This window comes from Natrix helvetica, assembly GCF_964273705.1.
Source record: "Natrix helvetica genome assembly, chromosome: 5".
NCBI classification, from domain to species: domain Eukaryota; kingdom Metazoa; phylum Chordata; class Lepidosauria; order Squamata; family Natricidae; genus Natrix; species Natrix helvetica.
This window is the reverse complement of record NC_138551.1, coordinates 3,715,297-3,733,743: the sequence shown is the minus strand read 5'-3', so window position 1 is coordinate 3,733,743 and position 18,447 is coordinate 3,715,297. Positions and strand designations below refer to the sequence as shown.

Below are 18,447 nucleotides of genomic sequence, written 5' to 3'. Positions count from 1 at the left end.
TTGGAAACTAGCTATCTGGCAGCTCTCCAAGCGAGATAAGGTGCGTGTGGATGAATATTCCTCGGAAAGACTCTTTGCAAAGCCTTGCTGACTGCGAGTGAAAGGAATTCAGAGTCGTGTAAGTAAAAGGGGGTTTGCTGAGACCCAGACTCTGCTTCGTGCTTTTTAAGGAAGGCTCAGAACAATCTGCATCTCACAACAGAAAAGGGCGTCTCACAGCCCCACATTCTCCAATTGTGCCAAGAACGTGACCGCAGGCGCAGAATTTACTAACCAAACGCGGCTTCTTCAAAGTCCTGTCCAAGCTGGCCGTCTCGCTCCGAATCATGCGAAGAGGGGGTGGGGGGTGGGGGGGAAACCTGCCAGACTTTTTTTTTATTATTAATTTATTTCGAAAACCGGTTTTTTTGTAAATGTGTACGCTAAAGAGAGAAACGGCCGTTCTCCGTCGTCGGTGGAACGCCCAGCAAGAGAAGCCTCGGTTGGGACATGCGCTGAGCTGCGGCTGGTGCTGCAGGAGCTTCCTCCCCGGGGGGCCTCTGGACATCCCGACCTTGTGCCGAACTCCGTCGAAGGCTGCCCGCCTGGGGGAGGAAGGAGAAAGGGAAGGAGCCAGGGTGAGCTTCTGGCAAAGACCAGCCACAGGGATGGCCTTGCTTCCTCCGAAGGGCGGAGAAAGGGCAGCCCAGTGGTTGGGCTCCTTCGCGGGGGAATGGCCGGAGTGACGGTCTAACCTTTACACAAACCATCTACACCCTAGTTTTCCTCTGGCACTGATGATGTTTCCTAGTTGGGTCATGAAACGTCTGCAGGAAAACAACCAATCTCAGAGAGCACCAAGGGCCCCACAGTCCTCCTCCTCCTTCCCCTCTTCTCCTCAAACCTTCTCCCTTCTCGCACTGATGACGTTACCTAGTTGGCTAATGAGACGTCTGCAAGAAAACAACCAATCTCGGAGAGCACCAAGGACTCCACAGTCCTTTTCCCTCCTCCTCCTCCTCCTTCTCCTCCTCCTCTTCCTCCTCCTCCTCCTCCTCCTCCTCCTCTTTCTCCCTTTCACAAATCCCACTACCTTCTGGCATTGATGAGATCACCAAGTTGGGTAATGGAACGTCTGCAAGCGCATAGAGCACCAAGGATCGATCCCTCCCTCCCTCCCTCCTCTTCTCCTTCTCCTTCACTCCACCCAACCACGTCCTTCTAGCCCTGGTGATGTTACTGAAAGGTTTGCAAGAAAACCCCCAAGCTCAGACAGCTCAAAGGAACCCCCAGTTCCCCTCCTCCTCCTCCTCTTCTACCTTCCCCCGGCATGCCCACCTCTCTTCTAGCCCTGATGACGTTATCTAGTTGGGCAATGAAAATGTCTGCAAGAAAATAAGAACCAAGCTCAAGAGAAGACCAAGGACCCATGGTCCTCGTCTTCCTTCACTCCACCCACCCACTTCCGTTCTAGCACTGAGGATGTTCCCCTCCTCCTCCTCCTCCTCCTGCTCCTCCCTTTCTCCTTATCCTTTACTCCACACAATCACTTCCTCCTAGCACTGAGGACGTTACCTAGTTGGGTAATGAAACGTCTGCAAGAAAACAAGCAAGCTCTGAGAGCACCAAATACCCCTCCCTCTCTCCTCCTCCTCTTCTCTTTCACTCCACCCACCCACTTCCGTTCTAGCACTGATGATGTTCCGCAGTTGGGTCACAAAATGTTTGCAAGAAAACCACCAAGGTCACAGATTCCTACGCTTATTGTCTAAGACAGGGGTGCCAGATCAGCATCCTCCGGGGGCCGGCCAGGGGAGTTGCGGGGGGGGGGGAGAGGGACACGGGATGGATGCCTCCTGCAACACCCTGCCGGCCAAAACAGGGAGTGGGGGGGGGGTTGCTCCGTTTTTGCCTTGAATGGCCTCCTGCATCACCCAGCCAGCCAAAACCTCCCAAGACCCCCAGGCAGCCCATTTTTGGCTGGCAGAGTGTTGCAAGAGGCTGGGGAGGCAGAAAAGGGGCAAAACATGGCACAATTTGGCTGGCAGAGGTACCTTGGGCCAGCCCCTCAATATTTCCAGGCTGGCCCGCGGGCCAAATTTAAGCACACCTCGGGCCAAATCCGGCCCACGGGCCTTGTGCTTTGCCCCTCCCCAGTCTAAGGATCCCAAAGAACCAATTGCCTGGGCACCTGATCACTGCCACGGCGTTTGACCACACCCATGTTGACGCCACCGAATTTCCTGCCCAGCTGAGAAAAGACCCTATAATTCTCCCAGGGTCATTTTTCCAGCTGGATTAAAATGTTGGCCTTGGGTGGTGGAAGCGAATTGACACCCACCTCACCCTAGTCGTCGATATACTCGAAAGGTTCGGGGGGCTCCGGTTCTTGCTCCTCCTCTTCTATCTTGGGGCCGTGGGCTGCCACGGGCTCCACCAGCTCTTCCGTGTCCTCGCTGGTGTCTCGCAAGACGATGATGCCCCCAATGGAAAGCTAAGGGAACAAAAGCACACAGCGACTGCCCTTAAGACTTATATACCGCTTCGTAGTGCTTTTACAGCCCTCTCTAAGCGGTTTACAGAGTCAGCCTCTTGTCCCCCCAACAATCTGGGTCCTCATTTTACCCACCTCGGAAGGATGGAAGGCTTCAACCTTCAGCTGATCAGGATCGAACTTGCTGGCTGCGGGCAGATTCAGCCTGCAATAATGCACTTAAACCAAGGAAAGGAAACGGAAAGGAAATGAAAGGAAAGGAAACGAAAGGGAAGGGAAGGGAAAGGAAGGAAGGAAGGAATAGCAATCGCAGCTAGACTTATATAGGGCTTCAAAGTGCTTTCCAGCCCTCTCTAAGCGGTTAAAGAGTCAGCCTCTTGCCCCCAAACAATCTGGGTCCTCATTTTACCCACCTCTGAAGGACGGACGGCTGAGTCATCCTTGAGCCGGTCAGAATTGAACTCCTGGCAGTGAGCAGAATTAGCTTGCAATGCTGCATCCTAACTACTGGGCCATCAAGGGAGGGAGGGAGGGAGGGAAGGAGGGAGGGAGGGAGGGAGGGAGGGAGGAAGGAAGGAAGGGCAATAGCACTTAGACTTATATGGATTGATGGATGGATGGAGAGGCAGACAGACTGACAGATGGATGGTAGGTAGGTAGGTAGGTAGATAAGATAGACAGATAGATCGATAGGTAGGTGGACAGATAGGTGGATGGGTGGACAGATGGATGGATGGATGGTAGGCAGGTAGGTAGATAATGATAACTCACCGTCTTGAAAGGCTGGTATCGGCAGCTCTCTGGCATGGTGAGCACCTTCAGCTGGGCCGGCATCACCCGGGCTGGATTGTCCAGGATCTGGAAAGAAGGTTCGGGCTCCTTCTTCTTCTCCTTCTCGTCCTTCTTCTCCGCTTCTTCCTGTTTGCGGATGTGAGAAAAGCTTCAACGGACGGGGAATGGAGGAAACAGCAACGCCCTGTTGAAGTGGGCTTCAACACTTCGAAAACAGGCGAATTTAGCAATTAAACAAAAACAGAGTCTTAGCAAACACGGGTTTGCTTTTCTTACGTCAGGAAACCGAGATTCTGCAGAGCCCAAAATGTAAAATCCCGTAGTTAAACAATCAGTGGTTTAATAATAGGGGCGCGGTGACTCAGTGGCTCAGACACTGAGCTTGTCGATGAGAAAGGTGGGCGGTTCGAATCCCTAGTGCAGCGTAATGGAGTAAGCTCCCATTATTTGTCCCAGCTTCTGCCAACTTGGCAGTTCCAAAGCACGTAAAAAATGCAAGTAGAATTTGAATTTGAATTTTATTGAATTTATAGACCGCCCCCTCTCCCCGAAGGGACCACCTTTGGTGGGAAGGGAACAGTGTTTCATGCGCCTTTGGCATTGAGTCATGCCGGCCACACGACCACGGAGACGTCTTTGGACAGCGCTGGCTCTTCGGCTTTGAAACTGAGATTAATACCACCCCCTAGAGTCGGGAACAACTAGCACAGGTGTGCGAGGGGAACCTTTTCCTAATAATCAGTCCTTGCTATGAACTCTATCCCCGGTTGGTATTCTCTACCAGCCGTTCAGAGTGAGCCCCCAGGGATGCCTTCAAAAGCTGAAAATTTTTATTCTCGGCTTACAGACGTGATGTAAGTACGAAAAGCTCATCGAATCTGCCCTCTGAATCAAGTTGAGATGGGACAATTGCACCACTTGTGCCAACGGACGCTGAAACCCGCCAACGGGCTAAAGCAGGGGTGCCCAAAATTTTGGGCCCCACAGACTGGGGGAGGAGGTGCAACCGAGATCCCTCGCACGGACAATTTACACAAGCAATCCTCGACTTGCGCTCACAATCCAGCCCAACAGTTTGGCTGCTAAGCGAGACATTTGCTAAGTGAGTTTTGCCGAGCTTTCTTGCCACAGTTGCTAAGCCAAGCACTGCATGTTGTTCAGTTAAGAGCACGGTCGTTAAGTGAATCTGGCTTCCCCAGACTCTTTGCTTGTGAGGAGGTTGCATCCCATGACCCCAGGAACACTGCAACTGTGTCATAATTGCGAGTCAGTGCCAAGGCTCTGAATTCTGATCGCGTGACCCTGTGGGGATTGCTGCAGCGGTCGTAAGTGTGGGGAAACGGCCACAAGTCCCTTTTTTGAGTGCCGTTGTAACTTTGAACGGTCACGAAACAAAGTGTTGTAAGTCGAGGACTATCTATGTTTTTGGCTCCTCCTTGAGATGTAAACGGAAAGGATGGGGGGAAACGGGCAGGTGTGGAAACTTCTGGGTCTCCCCCCCCCCCCGTCCTCGGTTTCCTTGTGAGGCCTGCTCCGCTCCCACATCTGGACAGCCTCAAAAGCTGCCACAAAAGTCGTAGCCATTTATGGCCTGATCCTCCCGGAAAATGTCCCATCCTAATTTAAGGCCTTGCCACAACGGCTGGATACAGCCCTACTATTCAGCAAAGAGATATTATATAGGTTTCCTACATAGACTCTCTCTCTCTCTCTCTCACTCTGTGTGTGTGTGTGTGTGTGTGTGTGTGTGTATACACACACATATATATATATACATTTTATACACATACACATGGAGATGCATTTTATATATATATATATATATATACACACACACATTCACACACACATATACATACAATACATACACAAATGTATATACATACATTTTATATACACACACAAATACACACATACATATACATAAAATACACACAGAGACAACAATGTATATACACATATACATACATTATATACACACACATGCACACACACACATATACACACCTACAAAATATATACACACCTACAAATGTATACACACACACACATATACATGCGGGAGGTATCGTCATGTTTATTCATAACACCCCCACAACATGAATAAATGTGACGATACCTCCCGCCTACCAGACATCTGGAAACCAGCCCTAGTCAACCAACGAGCCCCACCCACCACCCAGGCCGTTACAACACGAACAACAACGGACACACAGCCAGCACCTCAGCCACACAGGATGATACGAAACAGCCCAGCAATCTACAAACATCAACTCCATCTACCAATCAGGATGCAACTACACAGCCAATCAACCCACTTACAGCAACAAAGCCAGCACTCCACACACACCTCACCAACATTTATAGAGAGACAGCAGCTCCGACCACGCCTTACTCGCACAAGCACGAAGCTGAAAACACCAGCCTGAAGATGGCGAATGGAACCTCGCCGAAACGTTGCCAAGAGAATCTCAATCTTACACAGGAAAAGACCCGAATACAACAAGACCAGCATACCTCCCCCCAGAAAATCTACGAAAACATATAGCTAGCTAGATGCTCTCTCTCTATATGCTCTGTATATTCTCTCTCTCTCTCTCTATCATCTATCTATCTATCTATCTATCTATCTATCTATCTATCTATCATCTATCTATCTATCTATCATCTATCTATCTATCATCTATCTATCTATATACATACACTATGTACTATATGTATATAAATATATACTATATATATATTTTCTCTCGTGCTGAATTTCCACGGGTGATGAGTCAGAAAAGGTGCTACAGATACTCTTTCAGATTCTTCTTCTATACCAGCAGTCCTCAACTTACAACCGTTCGTTTACTGACCGTTCAAAGTTACAACGGCAAAGTTACAACTGTTTTTCACACTTACGACCCTCAGGTTCACACTGTCCAAATTCAGACGCTTGGCAACAGACTCACACCATTTATGACGGCTGCAGTGTCCCGGGGTCACGTGGTCCCCACTTGCGACTTTCGGACGAGCAAAGTCAACGGGGGAAGCCGGATTCACTTAACAACCGGGTTATTAACAATGGCAGGGATTCACTTAATTGCTGTGTTAGAAAGGTCGCAAAACGGGACAAAGCTCCCTTCACCAAGGTCTTGCTGAGCAACATAAATTTTGGGCTCAATTGTGGTCGTAAGTCGAGGACGGTCTGTATTTTGAGAGAAGATATTTTTTTTAATTCTGGGAAACCTGAATGAACTCCCAAAATCTTCCTCTTTTGACTTCTTGTCTCTACAATTTTTAAATTCTGGGAAACCTGAATGAACTCCCAAAATCTTCCTCTTTTGACTTCTTGTCTCTACAATTCCCGGGAATTATTTTTTTCCCGACATCGAGAAATCAGAGCTGCCTCCTCCCGATTCCAAACCAGCCGAGACAAGTCGACTCACCACTTCCATTTTCTCCTCTTCTTTCTTCTCTTTTTCTTTCTCCTTCTCTTTTTTCTTGGCTTTTGCAGTGATGGACAACACGGCGGTGGAAACCTGACCGTTGCAAGCGAGGAGGAAGGGAAAACAGGGGAGGGTTAGAGGAGGGAAATCTACTCTGGGCCTCCCTCATACGGATTATCCAAAGCTCAGAGAAAGGCAAAAAGGGGGGGGGTGATGGGTCTGGGAGTGCAATTAGATGGGAAGATTTGGCCAGAAAGAGACAGGCCCTGGCATCGCTTTTACATCGAGTTTACAAAGAAGGAAGGTCAATTTTGTAGAGGAAGTCAACAAATTCGGGATTTTGGCTTCTTTGCTATAGAAAGACCGAAGCACTTGGTGGTCCCCACAGAGCAGTGTTTCTCAATCTTGGTGACTTTAAGTCCTGTGGACTTCAACAATTCCCCTATGGCTGGGGAATTCTGGGAGTTGAAGTCCACAGGACTTAAAGCCACCAAGGTTGAGAAATACTGCCATAGGCATACTGCCTGTCCGTCATCCATCCACCCACCCAGGTTTAATGTCATTAATTAATGAATGTAATCAATTAAAAGAAAAAAAAATCCGTCTATCTATCTGGCGTGGTTATCGATGGTTAGGGAGGCTCCATGGCACAGGGCCTAGTTACCTGCGGGATCGCGTCCTGCCCCATACATCCCTGCGACCCGTCCACTCACACAGAGAGGGACTACTCCGGGTGCCGTCCTCCAGAGAGTGCCAGAGGGCGACGCCCAGGAGTAGGGCCTTCTCTGTAGTGGGCCCCACCCTTTGGAATGACCTCCCCCCAGACATCAGGACAACAACCGACCTTCGCTCCTTCCGTATGAAGCTGAAAACCTACCTGTTTCGACTAGCTGACCTGGCATAATACTACAACCTCTCCAGCCCAGGGCATTTTTAATTGGTAATTCTAGTTTTTAAGGGTTAATTTCACTGGGGTTTTAACTTTTTTAGGTATTGTAACTTATTTATTTATTCTTACCTCCTCTGTACGCTATATAATACATTTGTACGTCGCCCCGAGTCCCTGTGGGGAGAGGGGGCGACTAATAAGTTCAAGTAATAAATAAATAATAAAATAAAGGCAGGGACCCGGATGCCCAGGGGAAGCCCCTGATGGGAGATGCGACGAACCTTTTCCTTCTCCTTCTCCTTTGGCACTTCCAAGGGGGCTGGGTAGGCGAATGTGGAAGGCTTGACGTTAGACCGGTACTGCACTTTCGGCATCTGAAAAAAAGGAAGGAAAGAAGGAAGCATGGGAGGGAGGGAGAAAAGAAATAAAGAAAGGAGGGAGGGAGGTAGCAAAGAAGGGAGGGAGGGAGGATAGGTGGAAAGAGAGAAGGAATGGAGGGAGGGAGGGAAGAAAGGAAGAAGGAAGGAAAGAAAGAGGGAAGATGGGAGGGAAGGAGGAAGGGAGGAGGAAAGAAGCAAGCAAGTAGGGAGGGAAGGAATGAGAGAAAAAGAGGGAGGGAGGGAGGAGGCAGGAAGGGAGAGAAGAGAGAAAGGGAGGGAAGGAGGAAATGAAGGCAGGGAAGGAAAGAAAGAAGAAAGTAAAAAGAAAGAAAGAAAGAAAGAAAGGGAGGGAAAGAAGGAAGGAATGGAGGGAAGGAAGCAAGCAAGCAAGGAAGCAGAGAGGAAGGAAATGAGAGAAGAAGAGGGAGGGAAGAAACAAGGGAGGGGGGAGGGAGGGAAGAAAGGAAGGAGGAAATGAAGGGAGGGAGGGAAGGAAGGAATGGAGGGAGGGAAGGAAGGAAAGAAGCAAGGAAGCAGGGAGGAAGGAAATGAGAGAGGAAGAGGGAGGGAAGAAACAAGGGAGGGAGGGAAGAAAGGAAGGAGGAAATGAAGGGAGGGAAGGAAAGAAGGAAGCAAGCAGAGAGAGAGGAAAGAAGAGAGAGGGAGGATGGGAGGGAGAAAGTAAAGAAGGGAGGAGAAGATGGAAATGAGGAAGGGAGGCACAATTTCAGAGCCTGAAGACAAAATCCAGAGAGCAAGCCAAAGGGAAGCCATGATGCTTCCCTTGTGGAGGGGCTGCTTGGCTCAGGGATTCTGGGAGTTGAAGTCCACCTGCCATCGAGTGGCCAAAGCTGCCCACCCCTGCTCCCGCTGGTCACAAGATGCAGGGATGAACCTTATTTTCACCGGCTGTTGCTTTGAAGCTTCTTTTCCATTTGCCCGAGGGCTGCAACCAGGGAGGGCGGGGGAGACACTTAGGGTCCTTTAACTCCTGCAGGGCAGCTTAAGTTAGCCTCAGACTCGGCTCAGGGAAACAGGCGATTGCCCAGCGCAGAACAAAAACGGGCTTTATTTGGCTTTGGTTTTTAAAAGACCAAAGGTCGGCACGCTGGGCAGAAGCTTGTCCCTCCGAATCTGGCACAGCTGAGGACTTGTCAGCTAAGACTTCCTTTTTGGGGAAGGGGGGGAGGTCACCCCTCAATAAAACAACACACATAAAGCAGAATATTTTCTGAGGACGGCAAACTGTTTGCATGCTGGGATTGGACTGCAACTCCGAAGGGGTCCTTGCCTGTCTTTTCTAAATGTCTTACAAAAAAGAATGTTGGGGCTTTGGAAAAAGTGCAGAGAAAAGCAGCTAAGATGATCAAAGGCCTGGATACTAAAACATATGAAGAACGGCTGCAGGAACTAGGTATGTTTAGCTTAAGAGAAAGAAGGACTAGGGGAGACATGATAGCATCTTCCAATATCTCAGGGGTTGCCACAAAGAAGAGGGAGTCAAACTATTCTCCAAGGCACCTGAAGGTAGGACAAGAAGCAATGGGTGGAAACTAATCAAGGAGAGAAGCAACAGTAGAACAAAGGAGACGTTTCCTGACAGGGAGGACAATTAACCAGTGGAACAGCTTGCCACCAGAAGTGTGGGTGCTCCATCACTGGAGGTTTTTAAGAAAAGACTGGAGAGCCCTTTGTCTGAAACAGTATAGCAATAGCACTTAGACTTATATACCGCTTCACAGTGCTTCTCTAAGTGGTCTACAGAGTCAGCCTCTTGTCCACCAACAATCTGGGTCCTCATTTTATCGATCTTGGAAGGATGGAAGGATGAGTCAACCTTGAGCTGGTCAGGATCACACTCCTGGCTGTGGGCAGAATTAACTGCAATGATTCATCCTAACCACTACACCATCACGGAAGGAAGGAAGGAAGGAAGGAAGGAAGGAAGGAAGGAAGGAAGGAAGGAAGGAAGGGAGGAAGGAAGGAAGCTTTATAGTCCTACTCTTAAGCGTTTTAGAGTCAGCCTCTTGCCCCCCAACAATCTGGGTCCTCATTTTACCCACCCTGGAAGTACGGAAGGCTGAGTCAACCTTGAGCCTGGTGAGATTTGAACTGTCAAATTGCAGGCAGCCGGCAGGCAGCCGAAGTGGCCTGCAGTACAGCACTCTAACCACTGTGCCACCAAGGCTCAGGATCTCCTGCTTGAGCAGGGGGTTGGACTAGAAGACCTCCAAGGTCCCTTCCAGCTCTGTTCTGATTGACTGACTGATTGGGAGTCCTCACAATTTCCAATCCCTGATCCCAGCCTGTTTCTAATCGATATAATACTAAAAATATTAATATTTTTTTAATTAATAATTTAACAGAGTTGGAAGGGGCCTTGGAGGTCTTCTAGTCCAATCCCCCACCCAGGCAGGAAACCCTACACCACTTCAGACAAATGGTTATCCAACATCTTACAATACAATACAATAGCAGAGTTGGAAGAGACCTTGGAGGTCTTCTAGTCCAACCCCCTGCCTAGGTAGGAAACCCTATACCGTTCCAGACAAATGGCTATCCAACATCTTCTTAAAAGACTTCCAGTGTTGGGGCATTCACAACTTCTGGAGGCAACTTCTGTTCCACTGATTAATTGTTCTCACTGTCAGGAAGTTTCTCCTCAGTTCTAGGTTGCTTCTCTCCTTGGTTAGTTTCCACCCATTGCTTCTTGTTCTGCCCTCAGGTGCCTTGGAGAATAGCTTGACTCCCTCTTCTTTGTGGCAACCCCTGAGATATTGGAAGATTGCTATCATGTCTCCCCTAGTCCTTCTTTTCATTAAACTAGACCAGTGGTGGGCAACCTTTTTTTTCAACTGAGCCAAATCTCGCCAAAACCACGATTGAAATTTATTTTGAGAGCCACATTTTTAAAACCGAAAATACATAGGATGGTACACTGTTTTTAGTTTCAATAAACTCTGGCATTTGAAGCACGCAAGTCTTAAAGCTGTCAAGTTACAAGATCCTTGCACCCCTAACCCTTTAGAAAAAAAACCCCCGGGGTCTTCAAACCTGACAGCTTGAAGACTTGTGGACTTCAACTCCCAGAATTCTGAGAATTGAAGTCCACCAGTCTTAAAACAGCCAACTTTGCAGACCCCTGTGTTAGCCCAAAGCCTGGTGCTGGGCCTTGCTCCCCCATTGGTGGAGCCCCAAGAAGCGAGGAGGGAGAAAAAGAGACGGAGGCCAAGGAGCTTCTCCCCCCCCCCCCAGCAAAAATCTAACCGGGGAGCCAGCCGGGCAGTAGCAAATTAGCCAATCATGCGAGGAAAGCGAGGTCTGACCGGGTGGGCAGCGAAACTCCAGGGCTCTCTGTTCTAATTCCCCGTGAAAACTGTTGCCTCTGAAGCGTTTGCTCTACTGTTTGAACCTTTAAGCATCCCTTTCCCTTTTTTCTTTTCAACCCACAATGATTAGGGAGGATTCTGAAGTCGGGCGGGGACGAGAAGCGAGGAGGCAGAAAAAGAAACTGCTTCTCGTCCCCGCCCGACTTCAGGATCCTCCCTAATCATTGTGGGTCGAAAAGAAAAAAGGGAAAGGGGCGCTTGTTTTGAAGTGCCCGAGAGGAGGGAGGGGAGCAAGCGCTTCAAAACAAGCGCCCCTTTCCCTTTTTTCTTTTCGATCCACAATGATTAGGGAGGATAATAATCCGGCACACAGAAGAGCCGCATTAAAATGTGTAAAGAGCCGCTTGTGGCTCGTGAGCCGCGGCTTGCCGACCACTGAACTAGACATACCCAGTTCCTGCAACCGTTCTTCATATGTTTGAGCCTCCAGTCCCCTCATCCTCTTTGTTCTTCTTCTCTGAACATTTTCCAAAGTCTCAACATATCAAAGAGACGCCTGAACAGCTGTCAACAACTCTACCTGATGAATCACAGGGTCAGTGGAGACTGGCAGTGGCTTGATCCCCATCCGTATATCCGAGCCGGTGGGCTTAATATGAGTTATTTGTCATTATTACGCAGTTCAGTTTGTCTTCCGCTCAATAACTGGGCTTTTCAATTTTATTTCAGGAGCTCCGAGGACAAGCGCAGAACGGACTGCAGAATGAGTCAGTCAGTCACACCTGACAATTGACTGAAGGAAAGAGGTACAGGTAATCCTCGATTTACAAGAGGTCATTTAGTGACTTTTCAAAGTTACAACAGCACTGGGGGAAAAAGTGACTTATAACTGTTTTTCACAGTTACGACTGTTGCAGCATTCCCAAAGTCACGTGATCGAAATTCAGGTGCTTGGCTACCGACTCATAGTTATGACGGTTGCTGTGTCCCTGGATTATGTGATCCCCTTTTGTGACCTTCCAACAAGCAAAGCAATGGGGAAGCCAGGTTCACTTTGTTAACTGCAGTGATTCACTTAACATCCGCGGCAAGAAAGGTCGTAAAATGGGGGCAAAATTCACTTAACAACCATCTCGCTTAAACAAGGGAAATGTTGGGCTCAATAGCGGTCATAAGTCGAGGACTACCTGTATTCAACTTCCATTTCAAGGGAGAGGACAATATGATTTCCCGGACTGCTTCCTGCTGCAGTCCGGCAGTTCAAATCTCACCAGCTCAAGGTTGACTCGGCCTTCCCTCCTTCTGAGGTCAGTAAAATGAAGAAATTGTTGGGGGTGACTCTGCTGACTCTAAACCGCTTAGAGAAGGGTGGTAAAAGCACTATGGAGCAGGATATCAGGCCTGCAGCCATCTTTTCTTTTGGGCCTCTGGCCTGCCACACTTTCTATTATTCTACTATGCATTTTCTATTGTGGGAAAATGGGAGGGGAGATGATACGGAGTTAGATGATATGTAGCCATAACAACATTCTTTATAGAAAACCAAGGTCATCCTTTTTCTCTGCACCTCTGCACCTGACCAGAACTGGATGGGTGGAAGCTGCCAGCATGGCAGTGGGAGATTGGACCATGGGATGGACTTGTGGGTGTGGAGACAAGATCATGAAGTTTCAACTGGGTGGGGGAAACCGGGAAGCTTTCAGATTCAGGATTTCCCAGATGTGCCAACGTGTCTCTCTTCATAAATTGGAACTTTGAGCAATACTTTGCCTCGGACTCTGATTTACTTTTGGATGCTAATTGGAACCCTGACAAGGTATATAAGACTAAGTGCTTTCGCAAGGAGAAGCAGTCCAGCCGTTTCCTTGGCCAGGTGGGCAGGTGAAAAAAACACCTCCGCCTCCAGAACATCGTTTCGATTCCCACAGCACTTACCTTGAGGTCCTTGTTCAGGCCGATGACGCAGGTCGGAGTGAACGCCAAGGACAAGAAGTGGGACAGAGGAAACCAAAACCAGAACTGGGTGAAGACCAGGACGCCGACCACCGAAGGCATGTGTGTGTGGCCGGTCCTTGACTGCAGAGAAATTGTGACGTTGTGCCCACCTGGAGAGGATTCACACAAAGAGAAGGGCTAAGATTTAAGTGGGCTGAAAGAAATCACAACAGTTGAGGCATTTTTGATAAGAGAACTCTTTCACCGTGGGAACGGATGCTTTTTCGGAGGATCGTAGAGCCAGACATTCATCAAGAGCCACGGTGGCGCGGTGGTTAGAGTGAAGTACTGCAGGCTACTTCTGCTGACTGCCGGCTGCCAGAAGTATGGCAGTTCAAATTTCACCGGGTCAAAGGTGGTTTCTATTTTTCTACTTGCATTTTCACATGCTTTCGAACAGCTAGGTTGGCAGAAGCTGGGACAAGTAACGGGAGCTCACTTTGTTATGCAGCGCTAGGGATTTGAACCGCCGAACTTTCTGATCGACAAGCTCAGCGTCTTAGCCACTAAGCCACCCACATCCCTACACCTGAAATATACACTACATAAACATGACAATCAATCAATCACACTTGGATTCTGGCATCCAGTTTTGGTCGCCACGATGTAGAAAAGATGCGGAGACTCTAGAAAGAGCAAGAAAGAGGATTAGGGGATTGGAGGATAAAACATATGAAGAACGGTTGCAGGAACTGGGTATGTCTAGTTTAAGAGAAAGAAGGACTAGGGGAGACATGATAGCTGTCTTCCAATATCTCAGGGGTTGCCACAAAGAAGAGGGAGTCAAACTATTCTCCAAGGCACCTGAAGGACAAAAAGCAATGGGTGGAAACTAATCAAGGAGAGAAGCAACTGGAATGAAACAGAAATTTCCTGACAGTTAGAACAATTAATCAGTGGAACAGAAGTTGCCTCCAGAAGTTGTGAATGCCCCAACACTGGAAGTATTTAAGAAGATGTTGGATAGCCATTTGTCTGAAACGGTATAGGGTTTCCTGCCTAGGCAGGGGGTTGGACTAGAAGACCTCCAAGGTCCCTTCCAACTCTGCCATTGTATTGTATTGTATTGTAATCCATCCATCCATCATTCTGCATGTACCGACATATATTATGTGACACACAGAGCAGGCTTAAGATGTCCAAAGGTTGAGAACCACTGATCTACAGTGATTTTGGCTCCAGAGGTTTTAGGAGCTCCATCACTGGAGGGTTTTTTAAGAAGAGACTGGACAACCATGTGTCTGAAATGGAATAGTGTCTCTGCTTGACTGGGGGGGGGGGGGGGTCCGACTAGAGGACCTCCAAGGTCCCTTCCAGTTTGGTTATTCTGTTACAGTTAAATCAACTGCAGATATGTCTACATAATTTATCCCTAAAGTGTGTAGAGATTCTTGGTCATCCAGATCGTAGCTGTCCCAGAGGCGCTTTTTCTCAGGAGGCAACTGGGCTTTCTTTTTTGTTTTTCTTTTGAAGACATTTCGCTTCTCATCCTAGAAGCTTCTTCAACTCTGACCGAATGGTGGGGAAGGGAAGGATTGATACTCCTTGCAGACAGCTGGTCATTTGCATCCTTTTTAGAGAGTCACTGAGGCCACTTGGGAGTTTATTTGTGTCCTCGGGGCCACCTGAGTGGTGCAAATGTAGTCTGCAATTTTTCCTCTGGAAATTCATTCCTACTCTCATACCTCTCAAAGGGTATTTGAACAAATTCGGGATGAAAATTGCAGACTACAGGAACCATTTGCACCACTCAGGTGACCCCGAGGACACAGACAAGCCTCCAAGTGGCCTCAATGACCCCGTAAAAGGAATGAAAATGACCAGCTGTCTGCAAGGAGGATCAATCCTTCCCTTCCCCACCATCCAAATCAGAGCTGAAGAAGCTTCTTGGAGGAGAAGCGAAACGTCTTCAAAAGGAAAAAAAAAACCCAAGAAAGTCCAGTTGCCAACTGAAAAAGCACCTTTGGGTCTATCACTAACGTGCGTCCCAGCCTTCCCTACTACCTGTTGGAAAACTGAGGTAGCCTTGGAAAGGATTGTGGGAATGCAACAGCTGCACTCCTGGAAGAGGCCAAACATCTGTCTGGTCCAACTTCCTCTTTCCATGAACAGCTAACTCAGATTCCTTGGGGGACTCTCCCTCGCAATGACTATTTTAACAGTTCATCTTCAACCCCCCACCCCCCACCCCCGTATAAAGACACATCTTCATTGGAAACATGTGTTTCTCTCTACCACGTAGGTACGTGTGGTGATGTAAAAGTCTGGGACTACATCCGTTGGGTTTCCGGTGCATTGCACAAGGCCCACCGGCTTTTCGTCACCTCGATTTATTCTTTCTTGGAAATAGAAATCATTGTTCCCAACCGTTTTTCCTCCGTTCTCTTGTGGGCCAACCTCAAACTCTTCCAGCATCTGACAGAGCCTTTCTAAGAGGCGTGTGTGTGTCTGTGTGTGTGTAACTCTCACACACATGCCTTCAGCCAGGAGACGTCTTTGGATCTGCTTCCCCCTTCGATGCATCATGGCAGCGGCATTCATCCTGCCAGATAACCAACCCCGACGACAATAATTTCTGGGAAATGCAGAGATGGCAGGGACTTGTCAAGCTGATGCTAGGCAGCGCACCCACACCCATGCGCTGCCTAGCATTGCCTACATGCCGTCCACTTGAAGCTGAACAGAAAGAGTTGGCCCACAGAAGGAGAAGGAAGGAAGGAAGAGACTGTGCTGAAGGAGGACAGGAACCATCAGCAGATGATCTGGGTGTCTTTGGGACAGAAACCTGATGTCAGGTTTCCGAAAGATGTCCTAATTGATTCGTGAGTCTCGAGCCAAGTTTCAAAAGAAAACCAGTCATTTATTAGGAGCACCATTTCGGCAAGGCCTTATTGCACTCAGATCTGAGCCTCATTTGAATTATAGCTGAACTTTACCCCTGTTCCTTCCCTCCCCTCAGTCTGTGTCATAAATCACATTCCCCAATGAGGTGCACCCCTCCCAAGCCTGCTGTAGTAATCTGAGATCCGACTCTGGCCGAAAATATGCATGGAATGCGCTCCCATTTCCTTACCATGGCAACTTTATGAGTTGACACCTGAATTGACGTCAACGGCAACTGAGGCTAAATCCTACAATGAACGGCGAAGGGGACTACCCTGTTTCCCCGAAAACAAGACCTCCCCTGATAATAAGCCCAATTGGGCTTTTGAGTGCATGCACTAAAATAAGCCCTCCCCCAAAAATAAGCCCTCCCTGAAAATACTGCAACACAGCAGCAGCCATGAGGTGACCACGCTCGCCCCTTCCTGCACCTCAAAAATAATAAGACCTCCCCGAAAATAAGGCCAAGCGCTTATTTCGGGAGTCAAAAGAAAGTAGGACCCTGTCTTATTTTTGGGGAAACACGATACCGTGTTTCCTCCGAAAATAAGACTGGGTTTTATATTATTCTTTGCTCCAAAAGATGCTTATTTTCTGGTTAGGTCTTATTTTGGGGAAAATATGGTACTAATGCATCCATCTGGCTGACAATCTTAACTTATTTTGGGGGCAGGGCTTATATTATGAGCATCCTGAAAAATCATGCTTGGGCTTATTTTCCGGTTGGGTCTTATTTTGGGGGATAACAGGTGAGGTATGTTTAGCCTAATGAGAGAAGCCATCCTTTTTTAAATTGTATTATTATTTCGGGGTATTTTAATGACTAATTTAATTTTTATTATTATTAATGTAATGTATTTTTAATTATTACCTCCTCCATGCATGTATGTATATGTATGTATATGTGTGTATTTTTATGTTTATATGTATGTATGTATATTTTATTGTACGCCGCCCCGAGTCCCTTGCGGAGAGGGTGCGGCTAACAAATTAAATTTCTATTTCTATTTCTATTTCTAATCAATGAGTCAATCAACCAACCAATGAAGCAGAATAGAGCTGGAAGGGACCTTGGAGGTCTTCTAGTCCAACCCCCTGCTCAAGCAGGAGACCCTGTGCAGGTTGAGTTGCGCAGCTTACGAAACAAACAAAACCTTAAAAAAGTTATGATAGTTACCTTACCAAGCCCATCTAAAATTATATTAAAGTAGCCAAAATAATCTTTACGATCCCCAAGGCAGGTCACAATGTCTTAAGCACCACACATTTGGAAATTGAGAGTTGAAAAATTTGACACACCCTACGTATCAGTCTCTTTTGGGGGAAAAAACCTCCAGTGTTGAAGCATCCGCAACTTCTGGTGGCAAGCTGTTCCTCTGGTTAATTGCCCTCACTGTTAGGAATGTTAATTCTAGGTTGCTTCTCTCCTTGATTAGTTCCCATCCGTTGCGTCTTCTCCTGAATGAACGTTTGTGTTGTAGCCAGCGCAGACACTAGATCGGCCCCCTGCAAACTCTCGCTTGTTGAGGAGCCCGGCGGAGGTTTCGTGCGCCATTCACTGAAGCGCCTGGACTCCCAGGGAGGGTCTGGAGCTACTAAACAGGCAGCCAAGATAAGTGCCTGAAGGACCCCATCCTGTCAGCGAGTAGGAATAATTGCTTTGGCAGGCTGTATCCTGCCCAGGGGCCGTATCTTGAGGATCCCTGATTTAGTGCAATATAAAAAATGCAAAAATGCAAAGATTTTTCTGCGGACCACCAAAATTTTCTCATGGACCACCGCTTGGTGACCTCTGGACTAGAATGGGTTCAGGCCACTTACATGGGAAAACGAGAATCCTAGAGAAGCCAGGCTGAGCAGGAGTCTAGAAAATCATTATTACGTCACATTATTTGCAAAATAAGGGATACCTGGTGAGAAAAAAAACTAAAAGTTCTTCTGATTTTAAGTCTCTTAGCATAGTAAATCCTTGGGAGGGGTCCTCCCAGCATCACTTCAAAAGGGGGAGGTTTCAAAGTAGGGGAGGGGCAACGTACAGGAAACCATCCTATTCGCTGCATTTCATTAGCGTAACGGTAATTCAATCCCGCACGATTAAATGTAATAAAGCAAATAACATTTTTTCCCCTGTTGGTTTCCTCCCTTTTTCAGAAACGGAACTAAGGTAGCGCCACAGAAAGACACAGAAAGCCTTTTCAAAAGCCCTCTTCTGAAAAAGCAGGGAGTGCGCGTCAAGTGTCTCCAGGCAGCGTCCTTATGTCATGCTGAAAATGCT

At 47.9% G+C, this 18,447-nt stretch overlaps 1 protein-coding gene across 1 annotated transcript in view; it reads right to left on the bottom strand.

Moving 5' to 3' along the window:
• Positions 1 to 365: 365 nt before the first annotated feature.
• PSMD1 (proteasome 26S subunit, non-ATPase 1) overlaps positions 366 to 18,447 on the bottom strand; it is a 143,195-nt gene continuing 125,113 nt past the window's right edge. The window contains exons 20-25 of the mRNA XM_081956037.1: positions 13,230 to 13,399; positions 7,867 to 7,959; positions 6,697 to 6,789; positions 3,245 to 3,391; positions 2,321 to 2,473; positions 366 to 584 (exon numbers count right to left, since the gene is read on the bottom strand). Of these exons, the coding sequence (XP_081812163.1) occupies positions 2,327 to 2,473; positions 3,245 to 3,391; positions 6,697 to 6,789; positions 7,867 to 7,959; positions 13,230 to 13,399 (650 nt within the window). The 3' untranslated portion in view covers positions 366 to 584; positions 2,321 to 2,326. The remainder of the gene's footprint in view (positions 585 to 2,320; positions 2,474 to 3,244; positions 3,392 to 6,696; positions 6,790 to 7,866; positions 7,960 to 13,229; positions 13,400 to 18,447) is intronic.